The sequence below is a fragment of the Hyaena hyaena genome, unplaced genomic scaffold, assembly GCF_003009895.1.
Source record: "Hyaena hyaena isolate Hyena2069 unplaced genomic scaffold, ASM300989v1 scaffold_165, whole genome shotgun sequence".
Taxonomy (NCBI): Eukaryota; Metazoa; Chordata; class Mammalia; order Carnivora; family Hyaenidae; genus Hyaena; species Hyaena hyaena.
The window spans coordinates 2433031-2460501 of NW_024080797.1; the positions used below are offsets into that span (position 1 = coordinate 2433031).

General features: G+C 38.3%; 1 protein-coding gene across 2 annotated transcripts in view; it reads right to left on the bottom strand.

Moving 5' to 3' along the window:
• Positions 1-27471, bottom strand: part of ITGA8 (integrin subunit alpha 8) — a 187502-nt gene that overhangs the window by 130320 nt on the left and 29711 nt on the right. Inside the window, exons 5-11 of one of the 2 annotated variants that reach the window (XM_039239983.1) lie at positions 24626-24687; positions 23290-23335; positions 13132-13257; positions 11962-12006; positions 5377-5420; positions 4270-4326; positions 1536-1588 (exon numbers count right to left, since the gene is read on the bottom strand). In XM_039239983.1, the coding sequence (XP_039095914.1) occupies positions 1536-1588; positions 4270-4326; positions 5377-5420; positions 11962-12006; positions 13132-13257; positions 23290-23335; positions 24626-24687 (433 nt within the window). The remainder of the gene's footprint in view (positions 1-1535; positions 1589-4269; positions 4327-5376; positions 5421-11961; positions 12007-13131; positions 13258-23289; positions 23336-24625; positions 24688-27471) is intronic. The other variant, XM_039239984.1, reaches the window with a different exon arrangement.

Sequence of the window (27471 nt, forward strand, 5' to 3'; positions counted from 1 at the left end):
GGGGCTTGAAGTCATGAGCTGTGAGATCACGACCAGAGCTGAAGTTGGACGTTTAACCACTGAGCCACCCAAGTGCCCTGAACGTTCTGTGGATTTGGACAAATGTGTAATGACCTGAATCCAATACTGTAGCGTCTTACAGAGTAGTCTCACTGCCCTTCAAATCCTCTCTGCTCTGGCCTGTTCACCCCTCTTCTCTCCACTGACCTCTGGCAACCGCTGATCTCTTCCCTGTCTCCATAGTTTTGCCTTTTCCAAGATGTCATACGGTTGGAATCATACAGCTACGTAGCCTTTCAGATTGGCTTCTTTCACTCAGGAATATGCCTTTAAGATTCCTCCCTGTCTTTTCCTGCTTGATAACTCATTTCTTTTTAGCACCCAGCAGCCTTCCTGGGTTTGTTTCCTATCTAGTGCTCATCATGATCTAAATACATTTTACTTGACTTAGTTGCTTTTTGTCTGTAATTTCCACCTCCGTGTCTAGTATAGCCCTAATTGGGGGGGGGGGGGGTTCTAGTTTGTTTTCTGCCTTATCCTAATGCCTAGAACAGTTCTAGCATACATTAGATGCCCAAGAAATATATCTTGAACAGAAGAAAAAAGGTATTTTCCAAAAGGCACAAAAGTGACTAAATGTATCTCTAGTCATAGGACACCACATAATATATAAAGTACATTTCTGTCTACACAAAGGTCTATCAAAGATGTCTATCAAAGATGTACCTAAAATGCTTGCTTAACCCAGATCCTGGAATGTCGTCAGACTTCTGCAGGTATTTGATTTCTATAAATATGTGAGCTCTCTGAGAGAAGAGATCTATTTTGCCTCATTTGCCACTATATTCTGGGCACCGAGAATAATGCCTGGCACACAGTAGGTGCTCCACCAGTATTTAATCAGTCTGTCTTAATGTATTGACTTTCTTATTTAATCATTGTTTTATCTATCAAGTAGATGGTTTTTGTGAACCACAGAGATGTTTAATAATAGTTTATTTCTGAAGTAATGCCTTAAACACAACTGTAATTTATCATGGTGTTTGATCCAAACTCAGTCATAATTTACTGCTATAATCTGAAAAATAATATCATTTCCTCTTCTCCACGGGTGTTACTAATATGTTGGTTAAAGCAATGTCAGGAGGAAAAAATGTTTATTTACGGGCACATGTTTTATGAATGGATCACATGCTAAGGGGTAACGACAGACAGATGAGCAAATACTTCAGTGGCTTTGGATTTTGAATGGCCAAGGACTCTTCAATTCATTAAATGAAAGATAAATCTAAGTAAAGTAGTCCTTTTAGAAAATAGATGTTGAAAACAAAGAAGAAAATCGATGTTGAAAATCTCCATAAAGACTATAAAAGAGGATGATTGTATCCTCTTCCCCTGAACCATAAAACAATTCAAACAAGAGGGCCTCTATTCTGTACAGTATGGAAAGATCTACTTCATGAAGGGAAAAAAAAAATACATCTTTGTGGATGAATATAACATATGGTGAGTGAGGAAGTTCTTAAAAAACTTACCCATCATTGTTAACATCTGACACTGTGACCGTATATCCAAAATAAGATGCCATCTGCAAAGGAAAGCCAGAAGATGACATCGTTTTTGTTCTAAAATAATTTCTATAGTCCTCTCTCAATTTTCCCGGAAGGATGAATCTCACTGCAGCAGACTTTCGCACTACATTCATAGACTCCTGGGCATGGACAGAGTCTTAAAGTCATTTTGTCGGTTCCAATGCATAATTTCCCTCTCAGGAGCCCCGACCTCTGCTTGGACATCCTCTGCAGATGGTCAACAATCAGCCCATTCAATTTGTGGACACAATTATCAGAATTTTCTTTGCAAATCTGGCCCTTCTGTGACTTCTAGTCCTTACGCCTATCTAGTTCTGCAATCTTGAACCTCATAGAATAAATCTGATTCCACTTCCATATGAAATTTCATATGGAAATACTGGCAGCTGGTGCACCATAGTCATCCCTCTTTCTTAGAGTTACCACATGTGATACCAAAGAAAAGATGATACCCTACGAACGCACAGCCAGGAGAAGACGTAAGTAGGACTTACACTCTTTGCTTTGGGTTCTTTAAATCACTGAAACCTGAAAATGGCTTTGTTTTCAAAGGGAATCATGTCTCAGTATCAATTCACATTGAGGTTAGTGTCAACTAAGGTTTCTAAGACTCTTCTGAGTATAACCAGTGTGCCATAGTTTGTCCACATTTTGTGTAAGATTTTGTTTTTCAAGCTATGTTTTCAACATTTATTACCTTTTCAGATTTGGCCCATAGTTTGAGCTTTTTGGGATTTTTTTGTTCCCATATTTTGGCATCCATTTAGCTGATTTAGTCTCCCATAATCTACTACTTTCTTCAGTCTACGTTCCACTAGAAAGTGTGCTCCACAGAGGGCAACGACTTCGGTCTATATTGTTCGGTCTTCTGGCTGAACTGCCTGACCATGGTCTGGCTCAGAGAAGGTGCCAGATACTCTTTGCAGAGGGACTAAATATGTGGGTTCACAAGTGTCACTCAATAGTTAATTTCTCCTACCTCTTCTCTCTATTCCAAACACATATGATTGCTAGAGACTGAGTGTTTGTGGCTCTCCCTTTCCCCCAAATTCAAATATTGATCCTAATAGCTCTAATATAATGGTACTAGGAGGTGAGGCCTTTGAGAAGTGATGAGATCATGAGGATGGAGCCCTCATGAATGAGGTTAGTGCCATTATAAAAGAGACCCCAGAGAGTTCTGAAGCCCTCCTTACACCATGTGAGGACACAAGACTATGGCCATGTATATGAATCAGGAAGCCAGCTCTCACCAGATACTGAATCTGCCTACCCCTTAATCCCAGGCTTTCCAGGCTCCCAGAACTGTGAGAGATAAACATTTGTGGGGGGTTTTCTAGCCACCCAATGTGTGGCATTTTATGAGAGTATTCTAAAGACTAAGATACAGGTTCCAGGTGCCAAATGCTCTTGGCAGAGGGAATGAATGTACGAGGAACTCCATTCTCCCACCTCTCTTCTCTATTCCAACCATCTACAGTGAAATTCTTACTCCTGGTGTGGCACTGTGTGGCCATCACTCAAAGGAATTTCACCCCTTATGTCCTGAATTCTGAAGTTCAAGACTGAAGAACTAGATGGTATGGAAGACACAAAGTTATAGACAGGCCAAAATTTAAATGATAAAAATGTCAAACAGAACTGGGAAAAAGAGAAGTCTTGCCTGATTCTCAACAAACCATTAAATATCATCACTGGAGAATAGTTAAAACTTTGTAAGTCCATCCAGGTTCACTACTGTCCCAGCCTTCCTTCTTCATATTTACCATAAGAGCATATGAGAGACATTGTTAAACACTTTGTTGAAAATTGTAGAGTAAGGGATAGACTAAAGCCCCAATTTGGGGGGAAAATATAAAAAGTGTGTTGTGTTCATTAACCAACTCTATCAATCAAAATTGCCTGACAATTACATTATTCCAAATCTGTATTTCTAGCTAAGAGTGGAGCATCTAAGGATCTTCAGCCATGATCCAGGAGGCCAAGACATGGCCAGATTCAAATGTGAGGCTTCCTCGGATTTCAGTAGTGTGGCTTTCTGGTTATGGGTTGCCCAGAGTAACTGATTCATCTTATGATAGGCTCCCTTAAATAACCGTATCATGTTCATTGTTTAAAGAAATGTGCCAAATTTCCACAGGTAACAGTACCTAGGAAAACTCAGGGTGGTGAGTCAAGTATGACCTCAGAGAACGACAGACAGTTAAGCTTTTCATAATAAGACCTCAGCCAGTAACAGTGGGTGAAGAGTGATATCTGGGCCTGGAAGGAAGGAACCAGAACCAGGTAGCTTGTGAACCTCCACATATTGTTGCTTTGGGTGGAGGGCTCCAGTCACAGTGAGGAATGGAGAGAGAGCACAAGCCCACTGACTCTGATACAGCGAGACATAGGAGAAGCCTGTGTCTCTCAGAGGGAAGGCACACACCTACACCTCACCACCAAGGACACTCCATACAGGGCTAGGACATAGCAGGATTGCTTCTCAGATCCTAGCACTTAGTGACACAGCAGTGTGAGAGCTGGGATCCTGTCTGCCAGAAGCATGTGCCCACAGCAGCTCCTAGCACATAGTAGGTGCTCAGTAAACATTTCTTTTATGAAGGAATAAATGGTATGAATATTGTGATTTACTGTTAGTACCGAGTGACATTATTTGATAGTAAAAGGTCTTTACCTGTTCACCAGTGAAATTCTGAATAAAAGTCATGTCTGTAGAGTTAATGATTGAAACCTGAAATCATAGAAATGAAATAGGTTATATCATTTGACAGAATTGGAGGAAAAAAAGACATTTTAAACTAGAGCTTAAATCATTTTTAAATTTTGGGGAAGAGTGGTAGATAGTTAACACTATGTAAAACAAAAATGTAATCCCATGAGAATGATCTTTTAAAAATCCAAGTGAACTTTTATCTGTGGTTCAGTCTGTGATGCTTTCAGGTAAAATGCACGCTTATTAATCTGAAAAGGAAAAATAGAAATTGGATTCAACTGAACGCTGAGAGCAATTAACCTGCTGGCCAGTTAATTCACCTAATCATGATTTTTATTCAAATTCATTTCTGTGTTTATATTATTATGAAAAGTTGATGATTATAGCTCTTTGCAAAAAAAAAAAAGCTTAAAATTAAAAATACTATCCATATAGCAAAAATACTACTTTTAATTCTATTCAGCAAATGTAAAATCTGCAGGTATTACATTTACTAGAGTTTTAAAATAATAAACATTTAAAATATATTTTTTTTCTTTTAACAAGGTGTCTTGATTTTCTTTTCCTAATTTTGTGGTAACTAGCTACAATGGGCTTAAAATAGTATCCCTCCCAAATTCACATCACCCAGGATTTCAGAAGGTGACCTTATTTGGAAATAAGGTCTTTGTAGATGAAACAGGTTAAGGAAATTGAGATGAAGTGATCCCAGATTTCGTGTGGGCCCTATATCCAATGACTGATGTCCTCTTTATAAAGAAGAGAGCACACAGACACCCCTGGAGGAAGGCTCATCTGGTGCTGTCCTGAAATACTTAATAATTTGAACAAAGGGCACTGCATTATCCTTTTGTGCTGGGTCCCACAACCTATGTAGCACATCCTGTACATAGATAAGAAAAAAAAATGTAGCCTCACTTGCTTTTCTTCGTTTTTAGTAGGCAAGCAAGCCTGGGTCTGTAGGGGCTCACTATTAAAAGGCATGGCACGCCATTTAAAAGTTGAAGGAAAAGAAACATTTCTTTGCATATGTAAGAAAATATTGCACAATGTATTCTTGGTACTCACATATCCAAAATTCTGTGCTCCTCTTGGAACTCCAGCAACCAGTTCTGGGGATAAAAATAATCATGTAGAAGGAGAATTGCATATATTTTTAAGCTATCCAACAACCCAGTTAAAGAGAGTGCTTTTTACGTGAGTAAGCATCACTTGGGGAGCTAGAAGCGTGAGGTCACAGTTCTGCATTCTGCTTCTGCTACAGACCATGGAACACAGAACAAAAGTCGTCCTGTGAGATTTACTAGCCTTCATCACCAGCCTCCGTGTGTTTCTGCCTGCACAGCATAAGCCTGGCTTCTTGGCTCCGCCTGTGATTCGTAAGTTAAACCTCTTAGTCTGATTTCTCCAGTTTTCACTGTGGCGACATCTTTTGTACTAGTGTGAAAAGTACAGCTTCTCTCACCCTCACATGACAAAACAAGTTCGGTTACCTAAAGAAAAGCCATCGTAAATGGTACTAGTCTGGCCCCCTTGGAAGTGTTTGCTGGCAGCAGAATTAGGGGGCGACCTGGCAGCTTAGGGCCCCCCAGAAAGGAAGCTTCAGTAACACAAACAGAGGAGGCAACACTGGGGAAAAGAGTCCATATAACTCAGAGAACAGTGATCTGGCTCTAGATTCAGAAGACAATGGTTTTTTTCTTGGGTCTGCCATATACCTGGAATGAGTCAATTAACCCCTCTTTTTCTGGTCACCTGCAATAGTGTGGGAGTTGGAGTGGCTGGTTGTCAAAGATCTTTCAGCTCTTGTTTCTACAGACCGAAACTATCCTTTGATTCACTGGGGTTAACATTGTAGTTTAACTTAAATAGGAAGGGCCTGGAAGAGCATCTGCTTCCCCTTCCCCTGCCTGGAAAGGTATGGCTCAAGTCCCAGTGTCAACTACATCTGGTGTCCTGTGTTCTAGCAGAGTTGGGTGCTCATGCTGTTAGCATGAATAATCGAAGAAGGTTTATTTGGGGGTAGATGTTGGACTTTTCAGTCGTAAATCCACTCATTCAATCAACAAACATTTATAGGCAAATGGAGTCAAAAATAGTGAGCACACAGGACAAAATGCACTGCTCTCTCGGAGCTTATACTCTGGTTGGAAGAGGCAGTCAATTAAAAAAACAGAATTGATGAAATGGCATATTTGAAGGGGATAAGTATGGTGAATGGAGAAAACCTGAACTGTAAAATGGTACATGGGGTAATGGAGGTGGGATGGGAAAGGACTTGGGCCTTATTAGGGCACAGTCAGCAGAAAAGGACTTGGCAAGAAAAATACATTGGAGCAAAAAAATGAAGTGGAGATGTAAATATGGAGATCTTGGAAAAGTATGTTCCAGTCAGAAGGAATGGCAAGTGCAAAGGTCCTGAGGTAGAAGTGTGTCTGGAGTATTCAAAGACTCGTAAAGAGGCCAGGGTTGCTGGGGGAGAGGGAGTGAGGAGTAAAGGGATAGGAAATGAGGTCAAAACCTTATGAATGGAGTCTTTTAGGTCATTGTGAAAACTTGGATTTCAGACTGAATGAGTTGAAAAATCACTAAGTCAAAGAAGTTACATGATCTGACTTCTGTTTCTAAAGGACCAGTTTGGTTGCTGAATTTAGAGCAGACTACAGGAGGACAGAGAGAGAGAGAGAGACCAGGTAGGAGGCTCCTGCAATAAAGTTGGGGGACTTGGATCAGAGCACAAGCTGTGCAGGAGGTGAGAAGTGATCAGATTCTGTCATATTTTGAGAGTTTAGTTAGCAGGATGGATTGTGAGAGCAAGAAGACAGTCGAAAGCTGACTTCCCAGGTATTTGGCTCAAGCAACTGGGAGGGTGGTATTGCCGCATACTGAGATGAAGATGATAGAGGGTAGACCATGTTTTGGGGAGAAGGTCAGAAGTTCGCTCATAAGCACGTTAAGTTTGAGAGAGCTATTCAAACAGAGACGTTGAGTATTGAACTGAGGTCCTAGATCTTAGAACAAATTTCCCTGAACCTGGAATTCAGTGTAATCTGGAGGAATACCTTGAACCTGTCACTCAGTACAAGCAGAAAAACAATGAGACTGGATGATATTGCCAAGAACTCAAAGAGGAAAGAAATCCGAGTATTTAACCCTGGGACACTTCAATGAGAGGAGCTACCAGTGTCTGGGAAGCCAAGTGAAGAAACGAGGAGGGAATAATGAATTCTATCAAATGCTCATGATAATCAAGGAAGATGAGTTGCATGCAGACCACTAGTTTGCTTGATAGGAGCCATTTCAGTTGAGTGGTGAGTTTAAGAGGGGGAGGCGGTAGAACTGGCAGACAGATACAGCAGAGAAGAGTGACAGCTCTTTTGAAGCAGAGTATATAGGTGCTTGCTGGAGGAGGAATGGAGTAAGAAATTTTCTTCTTAAGATGTAAGAAATAACAGTATGTTTGTATGTTGGTGAGAACGATCCGAAGAAAATTGGGATGTGGGATAGAGAATCAGGAAAGGTTGGAGTCCCTTCTCTGAGTCATGAGAGGGAATGGGATGTGGGGCAAAGAGGAGAGGTTAACTTCATACAGTAATATGGACTGATCAACTATAGCAATGGGAGGGAAGGTGAAGCAAGTCCTTGAAGAATAAAACTGGGTTCAGAATAACTAAGCTATCTGGACAGATTTCTAGGAAAGCTATCAGAACTGGTAGCACACGGCTCAGTTTTGAATGAATTAATTCCTTTTCAATGAATTAAATTGGCGTCTAACAAAAACCCACCACCAAATATAATGCAGTTGACTGATTCCAGGATCAGGCCTGTCAACCAGAGAAGATTGAAGGGACTATCCCATCTGAGATACATGACAGCCACTACTAAGTCTTCCGCAAACATTCAGAATTTCATTTAAAAGAAATTAACCATCACATTCAGTAATGTTGGAGTCTCCAACCTCATGTGGCCACAACACTAAGAAGTTATGAAAAGTAATGTTCATAGTTGTTTAAACAGGATCAAGACAAGGAAATGGTTTGGAGTTTAAGACAAATTAGAACTGTCACTCAACTACAGAAATTCAGTTGCGAGAGAAAATAAGTGACCTTTCTTAGATCCTTTCCAATAACTCATACAAAAACCTTCAGAGGTCTCTTAATATCCCTACCCTTGAAATACATGGCCTCGTCATCAACCCCACCAGCAAGAAGCAAAAAGGAAGCTAGTTGTTATCGAATTTTTTTCTACCTACTAGACAATGTGCCATATGCTTTATAATAGTTCCATAACTTAACCTCTAAAAAGTAGGCATTCATACGCCTTTTGACATGTGGAAAAATGATGCTTAGAAAGATTCAGTCACTGTACATAGTTGGTGAGTAGTAGTACGCAAGAACTGAGTGCAAGATCAACATTTTTTCTCACCACATCAAATGACTTTCTAGCATTGGTGAGGGCTGTATCACTTTTTTGGTTTTAGCTCACCACATTGGACCTTAAAACAAGAACAAAAGAGCTAAACCTTTTTCAAGTCATGAACACACTTGGGAAGTAGATGTAAGTTATGGATCTTTTCATTGTAGAAGTTCATACACATATAAAACCTTGCATAAAATTTCTAGGGGTTCAAATCCCATGAAGTCTATCCATGGACTTCCCAGTATACAAGGATCCCATATTAAGGACATCTAGTCTAGAGGACATCAAGTCACTCACTATTTTTCAAAGAACTCCAGCTTCTTCCAGTTTACTAAGTAAGTAGTGAACATGGGCAGTCTTGGACTCGGTGTGGTCTGATGAATAGATCCGTTCTGATGAATGGATCACTCTCTGATAGTGCCTTTACTTTACGTATCATTTAAAACTTGGATCCATTTTCTAGATATTTCTCTGATCAAATGGAAAACCACTATGATCTTTTACCATCCTTCCCTGTGATGTGCTGTCATGCATCCCTAATAATTTCCTTGGGTCAGGACTGAATGTTCTTCTGGGGAACTTTCTAATATGAGTTTAAAGTCATTTTTAAAATTGTTTGGCATATTTTTCAGTTTCCTTTGCTAAAACACTGATTATAAGATTTGACTTTTCTAAGGTACTAGGAATTCAATTTTATCTCTGATAGACTCCAATCCAAGAGTACTTTCTTATTATAGCTAATATTTAAATACTTGTTATGTATAATACTTGTTATGTATCAGCATTATACTATTTTATGAATATAGGAATCACTCATTTAATCCTAAGAATCCTGTGATATAAAATGATACTATCTTCACTGTTATCATCATCACCATCATTACTACCATCATCATCATTATCATCTTCATCATCATCATCATCATCACCATCACCATCACCCCTCTTTTAGAAATAAAGAAATGGAGGCACTGAGATGTTAGGTAACTAGGTCACAGAACTGGTAAATGGCAAAGTCAGGGATGAAACCCAAGTGGTCTAGCTCCAAAGTCCACGCCTTTAATTACCACAGTAGATTGTCTTTTAATATCTTGAAGAAAAAAATTTGGCTGTTGGAAAGAGACAGCATTTAAAAATTTCCAAGGCTGTTGGAAAAAACCAGCCTTTAAGAATTAGCTTGTATTTAGGGGCGCCTGGGTGGCTCAGTTGGTTAAGTATCCAACTTTGGCTCAGGTCATGATCTCATGGTTCCTGGGTTCGAGCCCCACATCAGGCTCTGTGCTGACAGCTCAGAGCCTGGAGCCTGCTTCAGATTCTGTGTCTCCCTCTCTCTACGCCCCTCCCCTACTTGTGCTCTTTCTCTCAAAACTAAATAAAGGTTAAAATAATTTTAAAAAATAATTATCTTGTATTTAAAAGAGAAGTATTCTTTAAAAAAAAACAACCTCTTTGTTCAACCCCTACCTCACTGCATACAGAATGTTTTATTCTCTGTGAATTTCTGCTTTGTAGGTCGTGTTGAGATGAAACAATTAAAAGAGCTCTGGGGCACCTGGTGGCTCAGTTGGTTGAGCATTTGACTCTTGATTTCAGCTCATGTCAAGATCCCAGGGTCATGAGATCAAGCCCTATGTCGAGCTCCATGCTGAGCTTGGAGCCTGCTTAGGATTCTCTCTCTCTTTCCCTGTGCCCCTCTTCCCTGCTTGTTCTCCATGCGATGAAATGAGATGAGATGAGATGAGATGAGATGAGATGAGATGAGATGAGATGAGCTGAGCTGAGCTGAGCTGAGCTGAGCTGAGCTCTGATGACTTCTAGGGGAGGCCCCATTTCATTTATTCTTAATTCTTTGTGAATTTATTAAAACACATTAGTGAAAAGCAGTTAGGGTTCATATGATACAAGATGGAAATATTGATTGATTGATGATTCAGTCATTCAATAAATATTACCAGTCTTGTATATGATAGGTATTCCTAGGGACTGAATGTGTCCCCCCAAAATTCATATGCTGAAACCTAACCCCTAATGAGATAGTCTTAGGAGATAGGGCCCCTGGGAGGTGATTAGGTGATGTGGCTTGATTAGTTTTATGTTTAGAACTTTATCCTAGCACTTACTACAGTTGTTTACCAGGTATTTTCTGTTCATTGTTTAATGCCTGTCAGCAACTCTGAAATTAAGAACCGTCTGTTCACTTCTGTGTTCAACACTTAACACAGCCTGGCACATAGCAGGTGCTCAAGAAAAATTGGAAGAATGAATGAATGGTAAATTCCTTAAGAGAGAGAAAAATGAGATCATACAGGAGTTTACAGAAGGAAGTGAAAGAATGATTCCTAGAAGAGATGACATTTCAAATTGTACTTATAAAAGTAGCATTTGACCCCTGGAAGTTAGAGTGGCTACAGATTCAGGGGACTGAAACCAGAAATGGCAGCCATTACAAACTATAGAGGACAGAGGTGAGTGGCATATATGAGAATAGACGTTAATTTGTTCTGTTATTTTGGGCTTGAGCATGCCCCAAGGGGAAAAGGAAATAATGTAGAGATGTTGGGTTAGAGCCTGGTAGGGAGTTTAGTATGGACACGCCCAGTGGGAATGTCCAGAAATTAAAGATGAGGGGTCTTGACTTTTCAAATTTGACCTGTCACTAATAGCATGACTTTTGTGTAGGTCATTTTTTAAGTTTTTTTTTTTTAATTTATTTTGACAGAGATATAGAGAGCAAGCAGGGGAGGGGCAAACAGAGAGGGAGACAGTACCAAGCTGACTCCCCACTGTCAGCCCAGAGCCCAATGTGGGGCTCAAACTCACAAACCATGAGATCATGACCTGAGCCAAAATCAAGAGTTGGACTTTTAACCTATTGAGCCCCCCAAGCACCCCTGTGTTTTTATAGTCCTTCGCTGTTCCTCTGTTAAATGGTGTGGACCATTTAATCACCTATATTTTTCTCATGCATAATATGGGATTATTGGACTAATTTTTTATTGTTTAACTCAATTATATAAAAATTGATATTCAATATTATGAATTTTTTTAAGACTTAAAATGCTGTGCTGAAGTGTATTTGGTTTGTTTCTCTACAGAATATTATCATATACACTCAGGGATTCCATTATTATACATTTGTTTAGCAAAGAAAATTACACTGATAAAAGGGCTTTTGGAGTCCCTTTACCTTTCCTCGTGCTTTATAAATGGCTTACATTCAGTAATGTCTCTCACCTTGCTCAGAGTCTCCAGTGAATTCCCCAGCAGCAACTGAATATCCTGGGTTAAAGAAAAGAAAAACTAGTCACTTGTTTGAGGGCTTTACAAATGAGCTATGTTTACAAAAACAAAAGAACTATCATAGTACTATGTTGCTCAGAAATCTCGATCAATATTGTAACATAAAAGTTTAGGGTTCTGAAAAAATTTAGGGCTCTGTAAAGGGACAAATTAGTGAAAGGAATATGAATGCTTCTCTACTAAATCATGGAAGCATAAAAGATCTGCTTCTTCTGAGCGTGGCAACACAATCATATTCTGAGGAATGCTTCATAATCCACCTTAAAGAGAAAATGACAGCCATTGCAAGGTCACTGATTCATCAGCATCAGGCATGATCCTCTGAAAGGTTATCTTTTGTGCTCAACATTTGCTATTTCTGATCATCAAGAAGGTATATATTTCCTAATTTCTTTAATGATGGTGTTCCACAAAAATTTCTCTTAGCTCTAACATGAGGTCAGGTGAAAACCATAACTACATTTTGCTTAATTTATCAAGCAGTCAAAATGCCAATAGGCTACCAAGGGTGGAAGACGATAGTGGTGCAATGGCATTGTATGGTTCCCACATGATATGTTTTGACAACATTCTAGCAACTGGAAGGTCTTTTGTTGTTGCTCTAAAAACTGGAAAGGATGGCCACTATGTTGCCCTTCTAGCACTGAGCAGCCCTACTAATTCAGTCTCTACAACTGGCAAAATATTTCATGTGCAAGACACTGTTACAGTTAGTGTTTGATTGCATAACTGGATACTATAGCCTCAACTGAAACATCAAAAGTAATCATCAAAAACCTCATTAAATAAGATATTGACTTTGGGGCTGAGGCCAACGTTTTATTGTGTGAAGGACATATCCTTCTAGTGTAATTTATTGAAATTTTTAACATAAAAAATGGTTGCTGAATTTGAAGCAAAAGTCTGTTACAGAGCTTATAAAACAAGCTTAACAGAAAAGACTTCTATATCGTGGCTGAACAAAAAGAAAGCCCATTCTAAGCTAGTAAGAAAAGAAACTTTGCACAAGTTGCCAAATAACATAAGTGAGGAATAAAATTTGCATCTACATTTAGTGTGTTAGCCTTTTGAGAAACAACAAATGTGTCCAACAATGAATCTCACCAAGGTAACTATCATCATAGGAAGCTGGAGCCACGTCTGTCTGTTTTTCTCGAGCCAATTTCCGTAGAATATCCTTGAACGAGTAATTTGCAATGATACCTGCAATACTGGCAGTGATGACCTGACCTGTGTTCAAACAAATTAATGCATTAGCTGAATGAATGCAAGATGCAGGACCTCCTTGAGCAGACACAGAACATCTGAAAAACACATACTCTCTTGAAAACAATAATGGAATTGCTTGCGTTTTTTGAAGATGAATTTTCTCACCTACCACTAAACTGCAGGTAAAGTTGGTTACTGCTGGGTGGAGCCTTCCATTCTGATGGAAGAACCAGAGAGCACTACATAATTTTATCTATCTTCCTGCTGCCTTCACAATATATACTCCCTCTACCGCCAAATGATAAAAATATCTGAGTAAAGACTCCTGTAGGCAAAATTTATGGATTAACTTTTTAATCTGGAACATTGCAGCTAGAAGAAACATCATCTAACTCTGAGATCATCTAGCTAAAATATAACTATATATGTGTGGAGAAACTGAGGTACAGAGAGCATGAATGCATTCTCTTAAGGTCATGTGGTTTCGCTATTAGGGTATCTGGCATTACAACCAAGGTCTCCTTTGGCATCCCGTTAAGACATTTTTGTGGTCCTACAAAATACAGATTAAATCTAAATACTCAATTAATAGATTGTGAAATCTATCGGTTATTTTAAAGGAAGGAATTACATAATTTTTGAGCAATTTATTTTTGTACTAAAATGTATACAGAGAGCATAAGATTAGACGACAGGAGGCAGTGAGGTCCAGGGAGATCCAGAATTTTAGCAAAAAAAAAAAAGAGGAATCCATGGCGGCCAACAATTATATGGTAAGAACTTGGCTAATATCTGCCAAATAAAGTCACTATTAAAAGTCTTGAACTATGATTGTACTGGGGTGGTCAAATATCCAAAAGATGGCCAGAAATTTTCCACACATTCTCATATTTATGATGGATATCTAAGGGAAAAGTGTGATCTCATTCTTTTTGGGAGAAAAGTGGAGATATGCTTTCAAGAAACTTCCATTTAATAGTAATTTTAAAGCCAAATTATTCTTTGGGACTTCACTGATAATTCATAGTCTTTCTGTTTGAAGTCCAAAAGGAATAAAATTATCAAATCTGGCCATACATATTTACCAATGACTCTTCCTGAAATGACTGTTCTGATACTAACATAATGATATTTACACATGTATTTCTGAACAATGTCTGCAGAATTTGCCAACTTTCTCTGGGTTAAGGCTAAATACCCCCTTTCCTTCTCGTACATATACACTGTCTTTGCCTGTTTCCTTTAGTGGCTTCTAAAAACATTATAACCTAAGCCTAAATAAAATTTTACATGACCTATCACAGACAATGCTTCCCTATCTCCTTGGGATGGCTACTTTTCAGCAAATCATCTGTATCAGATATTTTTTTTAACTTAAGGAAAGAAAAGAACGATCTAATTGAATTAGAGGAAAATCTGTTAAATACATACTTTTTATTTTATAAGCATCTGTTCCATAAAATATATTAACTTTCAATCTGCAAAATAATTTTTAAGACTGAAATGTTAATTATTTGGTGTTCACAGTTGTACACGTATGAATTAAGCTCAACAGTAATTTCACAATTTTATCATAAGGCCATATCCTCGATCTCTTCTATTGGCTTGAAAAAAGTATTTGCAGTGTTATTTTTTATTTTAATTACAGTATGGTTAACATATAGTGCTATAGAAGTTTCAGGTGTACAATACCATAATTCTACAATTCTATACATTACATAGTACTTGTCAAAATAAGTGTTCTCTTAATCCCCTTCGCCTATTTCACCCACTCTCCCTTCCACCTCCCATCTGGTAACCATTAGTTTGTTCTCCATAAAGAGTCTGTGTTTTAGTTTGTACTTTTTTTAAATTGTTCATTTGTTTTGTTTCTTAAATTCCATATATGAGTGTAATCATAGGACATTTGTCTTTCTCTGATGGACTTACTTCATTCAGCATAAGTGAAATATTACTATAGCCTATAGATCTATCCATGTAGTTGTAAATGGCAAGATTTCATTCTTTTTTAAGGTTGACTAATATTTCATCATGTATATACCCCTTCTTTATCCATTCATCTATTGTTATACAGCTGGGCTGCTTCCATGATTTGGCTATTATAAATAACACTGTAATAAACACAGGGGTGCATATATCTTTTTGAATTAGTATTTTTGTATTCTTTGGGTAAATATCCAGTAGTGAAATTATGAGATCATATGGTAATTTTATTTTTAATTTTTAGAGAAAGCCTCCACAGTGGCTGCACCAGTTTGCATTCCTACCAACCGTGCACAAAGGTTCCTTTTTCTCCAGAGAAAGGATTGAGGATCAATACTTGTTTATTGTGTTTTTGATTTTAGCTATTTTAATAGGTGTGAGATAGTATCTTACTGTGATTTGATTTGCATTTCCCTGATGATGAGTGATGTTGAGCATCTTTTCATGTGTCTCTTGGCCATCTGGATATCTTCTTTGGAGAAATGTCTATTCAGGTCTTTTGCCCATTTTTAATTATATTATTTGTTTTTCGGTACTGAGTTGTAGAAGCTTTTACATATATTTTGGATACTAATACTTTATTGGATATATAATTTGCAAATATCTTCTCCCATTCAGTATGTTGTCTTTTAGTTTTGTTGATTGTTTCTTTTGCTATGCAGAAGCCTTTTATTTTGATGTAATCCCAATAGGTTTTTTTTGTTTGTTTGTTTTTATTTCCTTTGTTTCTGGAAACATATCTAGAAATATGTTGCTATGGCTGATGTCAGAGAAATAACTGTCAGTGCTCGCTTCTAGGATATTTATGGCTTCAGGTCTCACATTTAGGTCCTTGATCCATTTTGAGTTTCTTCTTGTGTATAGTGTAAGATAGTATCCAGCTTCATTCTTGCATGTAAGCTGTCCAGTAATCTCAACACCATTTGTTGAAGAGACTGTCTTTTCCCTTTTGGATATCCTTCCCTCCTTTGTCAAAGATTAACTGACCATATAACCTGAGGTTTATTTCTGGGCTCTTTATACTGTTCTATTAATCTATGTGTCTGTTTTTGTGCGAGTACCATACTGTTTTGATTACTGCAGATTTGTGGTATTAACTTGAAATCTGGAATTACAATACCTCCAATTTTGTTTTGCTTTTTCAAGATTGCTTTGGCTACTCAGGGTCTTCTGTGGTTCCATACCAAGTTTAGAATTGTGTGTCCTAGTTCCGTGGGGAAAAAAATGTTGTTAGTATTTTGATAGGGATTACATTAAATCTTTACATTGCTTTGGGTAATATGGACATTTTAACAATATTTGTTCTTCCAGACCATGAGCATGGAACATCTTTCCATTGGTTTGTGTAGTCTTCAGTTTCTTTCATCAATGTTTTACAGTGTTCAGAGTTCAGGCCTTTCATCTCCTTGGTTAAATTTATTCCTAGGTATTTTATTATTTCTAGTGCAATTGTAAATGGGATTTTTAAAATTTCTCTTTCTGCTGCTTTACTATTAGTGTATAGAAATGCAACGAATTTCTGTAAGTTGATTTTGTATCCTGCAACCTTACTGAATTAATTTATCGGTTCTAGTAGTGCTTTGGTAGAATCTTTAGGGTTCTCTGTAGTATCATGTCATCTGCAAACAATGACAATTTTCTTTCTTTCTTACCAATCTGGATGATTTTATTTCTTTTTCTTGTCTGATTGCTGCAGGTAAGATTTCCAGCACTATGTTGAATAAAAGTGGTGAGCGTGGCCGTCCTTGTCTTGTTCTGAGCTTAGGGGGAAAACTCAGATTTTCACCATTGAGTACTATGTTACCTGTGGAATTTTCATGTGTGGCCCTTATTATGTTGAGGTATAGTCTCTCTAAAACTACTTGGTTGTTTAGGGTTTTCACATGAACAGACCTTGTACTTTGTCAAATGCTTTTTTTGCATCTACTGAAATGATCATATGGTTTTTATCCTTTCTCTTGTTTATGTGTTGTATCATGTTGAATGATTTGTGAATACTAAATCACCTTTGCATATGGGGAATAAATCTCACTTGATTGTGGTGAATAATTTTTTAAATGTATTTTTGGATCTGGTTTGCTGATATTTTTCTTGAGGGTTTTTGCATCTATGTTCATCAGAGATAATTGGCCTGTATTCTCTTTTTGTGGTAGTGTCTTTATCCGATTTTGGTATCAGAGTATTGTTGTCCTCATAGAATGAATTTGGAAGTGTTCCTCGGTCTTCTATTTTGTGGAATAGTTTGAGAATAGGTATTCACTGTTCTTTGAATGCTGGACTTCACCTGTGAAGCCATCTGGTCCTGGACTTCTGTTTGTTGGGAGTTTGTTTTTAGTTTTTTGGTTTTTTTTAATTATTACAAATTCAATTTTGTTTCTGGTAATCAGTCTGTTCAAATTTTCTATTTCTTCCTGATTCAGTTTTGGTAGGTTATTAGTTTCTATGAATTCACCCATTTCTTCTAGGTTGTTTAATTTGTTGGCAGATAATTTTTCATCATATTCTCTTAAAATCCTTTGTACTTTTGTGGTGTTGGTTGTTATTTCTCCACTTTCATTTCTAATCTTGCTTATTTGAGTCCTCTATTTTATTCTTTTTTTGATGGGTCTGGCTAAAGGTTTATGAATACTGTTGATCTTTTCAAAGAACCAGCTCCTAGATTCATTGATTTGTTCTTTTGTTATTTTTTTGGTTTGTTTTAGTTTCTCTTTCATTTACTTCTGCTCTAATTGTTATTATTTCCTTCCTTATATTGGTTTTTGGTTTTGTTTGCTGTTCTTTTTCTAGTTCCGTTAGGTGTAAAGTTAGGTTGTTTATTTGAGCTTTTTTTCTTGCTTCTCAAGATAGATAAACTTCTATCTCAAGACAGATAAACTTCCCTCTTAGAACAGCTATTACTGCATCCCAAAGGTTTTGGACTGTGTGTTTTGATTTTCATTTTTCTTCATGTATTTTTTATTTCCTTTTGATTTCTTGGTCAATCCACTCCATTTTTTGTTTAGTAGCATGGCATTTAACCTCCATGTATTTGAGCTCTTTCACAATATTTTTTTCTTGTAGTTGATATCTTGTTTGATAGCATTGTGGTCAGAAAAGATGCATGCTATGACTTTGATCATTCTGAATTTGTTGAGACTTGTTTTGTGCCCTAATATGTGATCTATTCTGGAGAATGTTCCATGAGCACTTGAAAAGAATGTATATTCTGCTGTTTTAGGATGGAATGTTCTGAATATATCTGTTATGAGTGTATCATTCAAAGCCACTGTTTCTTTGTTCATTTTCTGTTTGGATGATCTGTCCAAAGGGGCATGTTAAAGTCTCCTACTATTAACTATATTACTATCAATTACTTCTTTTAGTTTGTTATTAGCTGCTTCATGTATTTGGGTGCTTCTATGTTGGATACATAAATATTTACAATTGTTATATCTTCTTGTGGGATTGTTCCCTTTATGATTATATCGTGTCCTTCTTTGTCTTCTGTTACAATCTTTTTTTAAAACTCTTATTTTTTCTGTTATAAGTATTCCTATACTGGCTTTCTTTTCACATCCATTTGTATGATAAATTCTTCTCCATCTTTTCACTTTCAATTTGCATGTGTCTTTAGGACTGAAATGGGTCTCTTGAAGGCAGCATATAGATGGGTCTTGCTTTTTATCCATTCTGTCACCCTACATCTTTTGACTGAAGTATTTAGTCCATTTAAATTCAAGGTAATGATTGACAGATTTATACTACTGCCATCGCATTCTTTGTTTTATGTTTGTTTTTGTAGTTCTTCTCTACAAAAACTACTCCCGCTCTGTTCTCTCATGGTTTGATGGCTTTCTTTAATGATATACTTGGATTCATTTCTCTTTATTTTTTGTATATCTATTACTGGTTTTTGATTTGAGGCTATCATTAGGTTTATATATAGCCTCTTATATGTAAAGCTGTCTGTATTAAGTTGATATATATAAATCTGAACTTATTCTTTACTCCTTTCCCTCCCACATTGTATATATGTGTATGTGTATGTGTATGTGTACATACACATACACACATACTGTCATTCTTTACATCCTTTTATTTTGTGAATCCCTTGACTGATTTTTATAGATATACTTAGTTTTACTGCTTTTTGTTTCCTACTTTTCTTATTCCTACTTATGGTTGTTCCTTCCTACTCTTTAACATTTCTTGTAGGGCTGGTTTAATGGTCATGAGTTCTATTACCTTTTGTTTGTCTGGGAAACTCTTTTTCTCTCCTTCCATTCTGAATGAGAGCCTTGCTGAATAGAATATTCTTGGCTGCAGATTTTTCTCTTTCACCACGTTGAATATATCATGCCACTCCCTGCTGACCTGCAAAGTTTCTGCTGAAAGGTCAGCTAGTAGCTTTATGGGCTTTCCCTTGTATGTAACTGTTTTCTTTTCTTCTGGTGCTTTTAAAATTCTCTCTTTATCACTAACTATTGCCATTTTAATTACTATTTGTCTCGATGTTGACATTCTTCGATTGATTTTGTGGGGACTCTCTGTACCTCCCAGGATCTGGATTTCTGTTTCCTTCCCCAGATTTGGGAGGTTTTCAGCTATTATTTCTTAAAATAAATTTTCTGCCCCCTTTTCTCTCTCTTCTCTTTCTGGGATCCCTATAATGCAAATGTAACATTATGCTTGATGGTGTTATTGAATTCCCTACATCCTTTCATTTTCCATTATTTTTTTCCCCTCACTTGTTCATCTTGATTGCTTTCCATTACTATTGTCCACCAGGTCACTGATCTGTTCTTCTGCTTCCTCTAGTCTCCTATTTATTTCATCTTGTATTTTAAATTTCATTTACTAAGTTCATCTCTGATTGCTTCTTTTTTATGTTTTATATCTCTGCGATAAGGGTCATTGATATCCTCCACTCTTTTCTGAAGTCCGTGAATATCTTTATGATTCTCACTCTAAAATCTCTATTGGGCAGATTACCTATCTGTTTTGCTTAGGTCTCTTGCAGTGATTTTGTCCTGTCTTTCATTTGGGACATATTCTCTGTCTCCTCATTTTGTCTAACTCTCTGTGCCTATTTCTGTGTATTAGGAAAGTCAGCTACATCTCTTGCTCTTGAAAATAGTGGCCTTATGAAGAAGTAGTACCCTACAGTGTAATGTCCCCTGTTCACAAGAACCTGGTGCTTCAGAGGTGTCTGCTGTGTGTGTTGTATGTGCCCTACTGCTGTATCTGAGCCACTTTTTCCTTCAGTTCAGTCTTCTGCAATGGCTCTCTTTGCCTGTTTTGTGCAGTGTTTGGTCCTTGTGTTGTTAGTGGGCCAGTCTGGTGCTACCTTGGGCTTGAGTTGAGTCAGACAAGGCATTTGCCAGAGATTTAGTATCACTGAACTGAAAGGTACTTTCTCCATGTTGTTCCCGGAGAAGCTTTCATTGGTGGGCAGGTCCTTCAGTCACACCAGCTGTCTGGGGCCACAGTCTGACTGGTGTGTGTGATTATCTTTCCCACTCCTCAGGCCAGGAGTAGTGCTGGCCCATTAGGGCTGCTTGCACACTGCCGGGTTTGTGGCACCACTCTGGATGTCCTCTGGCCAAGAGTGTGAAAGGGGCGGATCCTCAAAATGTAGGGGGCAGGAGACAAGGTGTTTACAAGTTCTTTGCTGGTCCTTTGTGGGAGGGGACCTGCAGCAACTGAGACTGAGATAGGTCTGGCTGGAGGAGGCAGATCTGCTGAAGTGCATAGGGTGGTGGCAGTATTAGCAAGTTAGGTAGTGAGTACTGGCGGCACCATGCTGGTTCCTGCAGACGGCCCTGTTTATGCTGGGGGTCAGGGGAGGAAATGTGCCTGCCAGCTCTTTGTTTCTGGAGAAGTCCTCCCGTGATCCCTGCTCCTTCAGCACACACTGAGTTGAGTAAACAACTCTCCCTCCAGGTATTTTTCAAGATGCTGCTTCTATGCTATATCTCCACGGGCTGTTTATTGTACTGTCTCTTTAAAGGCAGGGACTCAGTTTCCTCTTGCCCTTTGGCTCTCTCAGAGCTGAGCTTGCTGACTTTTAAAGTTCCAGGTTTTAAGTCCCACTGGTTATAAGAACTTGTAAAATGCAGCTCCTCTGGGTTTCAAAGCCAAATGTAATGGGGATTCATCTTCCCCCTGTGGGATCCCTGACGTGATAGTCTGTTTCTCTCCCCTCTCTTTGTGTGCAGCGTTCCTCCCTCCCAAGGACAGCCCCGTGGGTTTGGTCAGCTCCCTACCACATCTCTGCCCTTCCTACCCTCTTCAGTGTGGCCTCTTCTCTACATTTAGTTGCGGAGTTTGTTCTGCCAGTCTCGGGGTTGTTTTCTGGGTCCTTTACACTGGTGTGTGTTGTCTAGTTGTATCCTTGGGACAAGGTGACCTTAGGGTCCTCTTTCTCCACCATCTTTCCCAGACTCCCAAAGTTTATACCTTTCCAATGGCTTTTTAATATGATCAGGTGTCTCATTTTAAAAGAAAACCTTCACTCAACTATTCCTCTCTCTCATAGTCTATCTTTAATCCTAAACTTTACAGCCAAAATCCAGAGAATATTCTCCATCATTTCTCTGTAGGCATTCCACCCACATCCATGGCTTTAACTGTCACCAATATGCAAGTGACAGAAGTCTGTATGTTAGCCTAGATATCTTCCCTGAGCTAAAGCCCATATATCCAGACATGAAAAATCCTGGATACTGTAAACATTTCCATATTCAATATAACCAAAAGCAAATTCATAATCTTCCCTCTCCAGCCCACTCCAGCCTCTTCTCTTCCAGGGTTCCCCATCTCAGTGAGTGCGACCCACCTATAACCATGCAGTTGCAAAAGTCAGAAATGTATGCTGGGCGTCCTCCCTTTCCTCACCCACACATATCCAGCTAAGCTGTTTATTTTCCCTCCAAAGCATCTCTCAAATGTCTCCTCCTTTTCAATCTGTACTATTCCCACTTTAAGAAGCAAACGTCTTCATCTGAACCTTATAGCTAGTTTAGCTTAAACACTTATAACTAACTTACCACCTTATAACTGGTTTGCTCATCCCTCACTCTGGCCAACCTCCAATTTGTCTTCTATATGGCAACCAGAGGGATCTTTCCAAAACACAGATGTGACCAGAGCATCCCATGCTTAAAACTCTCCAGTGGTTTCCCATGAGTCTCAAGATAAGAAACAAATACTTACTATAGCTAAGGCCATCTAGTCACACTCCTGCAGTTCCCAAGGGTTTCTTGTTGTTTTGAGGATAAAGAAAAGGGTTCTTACCTTGGCCTGCAAACCCTTCATGGCCTTGGGGGTGGGGGAGGGAAGGAGGGCTGCTTCATACCACTCAGAAGCCCTCCCCCCTTCCCATCTCCTGACTCTAGTCACCCTGGCTTACATCTCACCTGACTGCTCTACTTCAGGTCACAGAACTTTTCCATACAATCCCCTCTCTCTTTGCTAGACCTCCCAGCAAAGTTCAGATCTCAGTTCAGGGTTGCTCGTTTCCAAGCAACCTTAGGGCTGCTTCTGGCCCATGTGACACCTTTACAAGCATCAGAAGGCATCCTCCCCTCAGGGCAGATGCTGCCTTACACATCAGGGCTCCCTAAGCAGAGCACAGGGTGATCAGAGGACAAAACCTGTGCGTGCAGCCACCCCTGGAGAAGGCTCCTCTGCTCTCATGGCCCCATCGTGACATCCCCTTCCTTCACAGCGAGCATCACGTGCGGAGTGTCTCAGGTATTCGTGTGCACATTGGATTGATGCCTGTATCTTCCCCCAGGTGTTAACCTTATGAACAACGTCTGTCTTTCCTCATCACTGTATCCTCAGTATCTAGCACAAACCTGGCATAGCGTTAATAAATACTTGGTGAACAAATAAATTAAGTTGCAGCCATATTTAAAAATATCATTTATAGACAGATGAAAACGATGCCTTATTCCTTTGAGAAACTATGAATATGGATATAAAATTAATGTCATAAAAGGTCAACATTTGGTGTTACTGGTGTTTCATCTCCTTGTTAGTAACCACAAACAGGCTCCCAGGCTCTTCTCGGCTCCCAGAACATACCTTGCCAATAAAAACTTCCAGGTCCTCCTACTATAAGGTCTCCATTCTACAACACAGAAACAGCAACAATTGGAAAAGAAAAACAGATTTTTTTAAAGGTGATAAATCATTGTTAATAAGCACTGCTCTAACAATTTGTTATACGTAAAAAAGCAATTTTTAAATGAGGCCCTTGTATCTGAGTCAGGCAGGTCATTTTATTTCCTTTTTTTTTTTTTTTTTTTTGCTTTCAACTATTTAGTGTGTTAGCATATTAAATAATTTTCATTTGACTCAATTAGCTAAGTTGAATTCTCTCCCGTGAGGATACAGGAATTCAGATTTTTGGCACTGGGTCAGGTAAGCAAAATACGTACATGTTTAATGCTGTGTAATTTAGCAGACATGGTCTTTTGAGCCTTGGCAACAAAAGAAAATATGGTTTCTCTTTATCTCAAGGCCACAGCAATGCCTATTTTTTCCATACATCTGCAAACACCGCCCTCCCCTTCTCAGGAGAGACAGCGAAAACCCCAGACTAGCAAATATAAATGTTCCCTCCTCCTTACCACCCCACCTGCCACCCTCTGCATCCTTGACTTTCAGTGGGAGGGGGGAAAAAGGACAATGACTTTAAAAAGGCCAAGAAAGAGTAAAACCTTGTATGCTGATGGATTTTTTCTTTTTTTTCTTTTTTTATTTCTAGGAGAGAGAGAAACAGCGTAAGCAGGGGAGTCAGAGAGAGAGGGAGACACAGACTCTGAAGTAGGCTCCAGGATCTGAGCTGGCAGTCAGCACAAAGCCCGACACGTGGCTCTAACCCACGAACCGCGAGATCATGACCTAAGCGAAAGTCAGACGCTTAACTGACTAAGCCACCCAGGCGCCCCTGATGGATTTTTTTCTATACTGCTTCCAAAACCACAACATCTTTGTCCCTTATGATCTTATTGGGTATCTCTGTAATTTTGAGAAAGGATGTGTGAATTTTAACACTCATGTTAAATCTAATCAATTACACCTAAGAGATAAAGCAATTTTCTTTTTTTAGGAAGACATTTCTCTCACTGAGTTCTTGAGATTTTTCACTTAAATGATTGTCACAGAGGTGGGAAGGAAGACTGTTGCTTTCCATCACACATGTTTCTGCGTTATGTTAATCGGTTTGTCATCTGCATCAATTACTTAAATAAAAATAAAAAGCAAGCAAAAACATTTAAAGAAGTGTAGGTTCTTTGGTTGGTGGTAGTTATTGGGGGTGGGGATGAGAGCGAGAGGCAGAGAGTAAAGTAGAGAAAAAAAGAAAAAATCAAACAGATAAGACAACTACTGGAAGCTACAAGCTAAATGAATTCACCTTGTAAAAATCCAGACTAAATCCTGCTTGGCAGTAACCTTGGCCTTCGGGATCAGCATTACCTAGAAGGACCCAAATATAGAAATGTTTTACATCATCATACCCAATATATATTTTAATAACAACTTCAGGATATTCTGTTGTTTTCCCTATTGATTTCTCAATTTAAAATGCTCAGGGTGCCTGGGTGACTCATTCAGTTAAGCTTCTAACTTTGGCTCAGGTCATGATCTCACAATTCGTGAGTTTGAGCCCGGTGTCAGGCTCTGTGCTGACAACTCAGAGCCTGGAGCCTGCTTTGGATTCTGTGTCTTCCTCTCTCTCTGCATCTCCCCTGCTCACGTTCTGTCTCTTCTTCAAAAATAAATAGTCACTTAAATAATTTTAAAAAAATATAATGACCAATAAATATGTGCTTTATATTTATTTTTTAAACATTAAAGAATGTTTTTAATGTTTATTTGTGATAAACATAAGGATTAATGTATATGTGTGCTTTATGTTTATTTTTAAATTCATTCTGAGCAATTTAGGAAACATAATGTATCTTCTTGGCCCAAATATCATCATGATTCTATAGTAAGATCACTAGGAATGACATCCCTTGGAGTTAGTACATTGGGTTTGACAACTTATGTTTGTCTGAAGTAATAAACTCTCCTTCACTCAGCGTGAAGCCACACAGGTGATTCCTAAGGAAATGCACTGAGAAAGAGAGCTCAAGATGGTCATCTGAGCGGATGCCTTGTGCTGAGGGCACCCACCAGGATTCTGATCGTAATGATCTCCAAGAGGAAAGTAATTTTAAATTATTCTATTATCATTAGTTAGGTACATTTGGAAACTGTACCTTGGAATTTCTTTTTTTAATTTTTTTTAACATTTATTTATTTTTGAAAGAGAGACAGACAGAGTGCAAGCAGGGGAGAGTCAGAGAGAGAGGGAGACACAGAATCTGAAACAAGCTCCAGGCTCTGAGCTGTCAACACAGAGCCTGACACAGGGCTCAAACTCAGGAACCATGAGATCATGACCTGCGCAGAGGTCGGATGTTTACCCGACTGAGCTACCCAGGTGCCCCAAGGAAATTGCATTTCTGGTTATGATGAATCACATAGGCATACTGGAATACTAGTGTTTACAAGAGAGAAGACTCTCTAGTAATGGCCTATTTTGTACTCTATCCACTATGATTTACTAACTGAATGTCTTCATCATACAGTTTTCAAAATTATGGGCAGATCAATATGTGGATTCCCAAGGTATTGTTATTAAAAGTCTCTAGGACATTAGGATCAGCAATTTACTACTTGTCACTTGTACTGTAAGAGTTTCTACAGCTTCTAAAGTGCTTAAAGTAAAAAAGGTAGTTCAGTGTGGGGGGGGGGAGCGGGGATCTCAACCGTTATGTAGTTTGATACAAACGTGCAAATAATTACTTCTTTTTTATCAAGGATATTCCTGAACAGAAACTAAAATAAGAGAGCAAGAAAGGAAATGCACATCATCACAGGAAAAATTTATGGGCTGGGTAGCCTATTCCGGAAGCTTTTTAATAGATCTAGCCTTTCTAGCTTTTTCTAGAATGTCTTTTGTTTTTTCTTTCCTTTGATTAGTACTTAAATAATTTTATCATTGCCATCAGCCATTCTTCTCTAGATGCTCCCTGTATATTTTAATCCACTGTTCTATCACATACACTGTATTTTTTAGTAGCAATACCTCTTTTTAATCGAAATGTCCGTTAATGTCTTGTGGGGTTTTTGTAAGCTAAGTTTTTTTTTCAGCTTTATCGAGATATACTTAATGCAAAAAATGTACATTTTAATGGATACATTTTGATGAGTTTGGACATATGCATACACCCACAAAACCATCACCAAAATCAAAGTAAAATAAGTATTTCTATCACCTACAAAATAATTTCTTGTGTCCCTCTGTTTGTTTTGTGTGTGTGTGTGTGTGTGTGTGTGTGTGTGTGTTAAAAACATTTAACATAAGGTTTACCCTCTGTAATTAAAAAAAATATTTTTGAATGTTTATTTATTCTTGAGACAGAGACAGAATGAGTGGGGGAGGGCAGAGCAAGAAAGAGAGACATAGAATCAGAAGCAGCTCCAGGCTCTGAGCTGTCAGCACGGAGCCTGTCATGGGGCTCGAACCCACGAACTGTGAGATCGTGACCTGAGCCTAAGTCAGATGCTTAACCGACTGAGCCACCCAGGCGCCCCAACCCTCTGCAATTTTTAAGTGCACAGCAACTTACACTGTAGTTTTATAAAATTTATTCCTTATTTTAAACTATATTTTGTGGTTTATAGTTCTGAATGCTATTAAGTCCCCTAACGTTTCATCTGTATAACCTTAAATGTCTGGGTTACCAGTTTTCTGGAAGTTTCTGTATGTAAGTACTTACATGAATCCAGAAATATCCATGAATACCTGACATATGATTATGTAAGTATATATCTACAATCTTGAGTGTATTTAAGAAATGTATTTTTCTAATGTACAAACCTCTTTAGAAATCATTTTTAAATCAAGTCTTTCATTTTTAATATTGTAAATTATTCAAAGAAGAAATATGACCATTCTTTGACATTAGTTTGCTTCAAAACAGGAACCTGAAAAAATTAAAAGAAAATACTAATACTTTTTATGAAACTCACTGAGAAAATAACCAATTTCAAGTGTGTTTCTTTGAAGCAGTGATTGTAACAGAATATGAGGTAACTTTTTTCTCTTAGAATTATCGTTTATGAGAGCTGAAGGAATTGATCTTCCTGGAATTTCAGAGCATTTATAAACTTTACAGTTATGTTCCAGAATGAACTCAGGATCCAAGG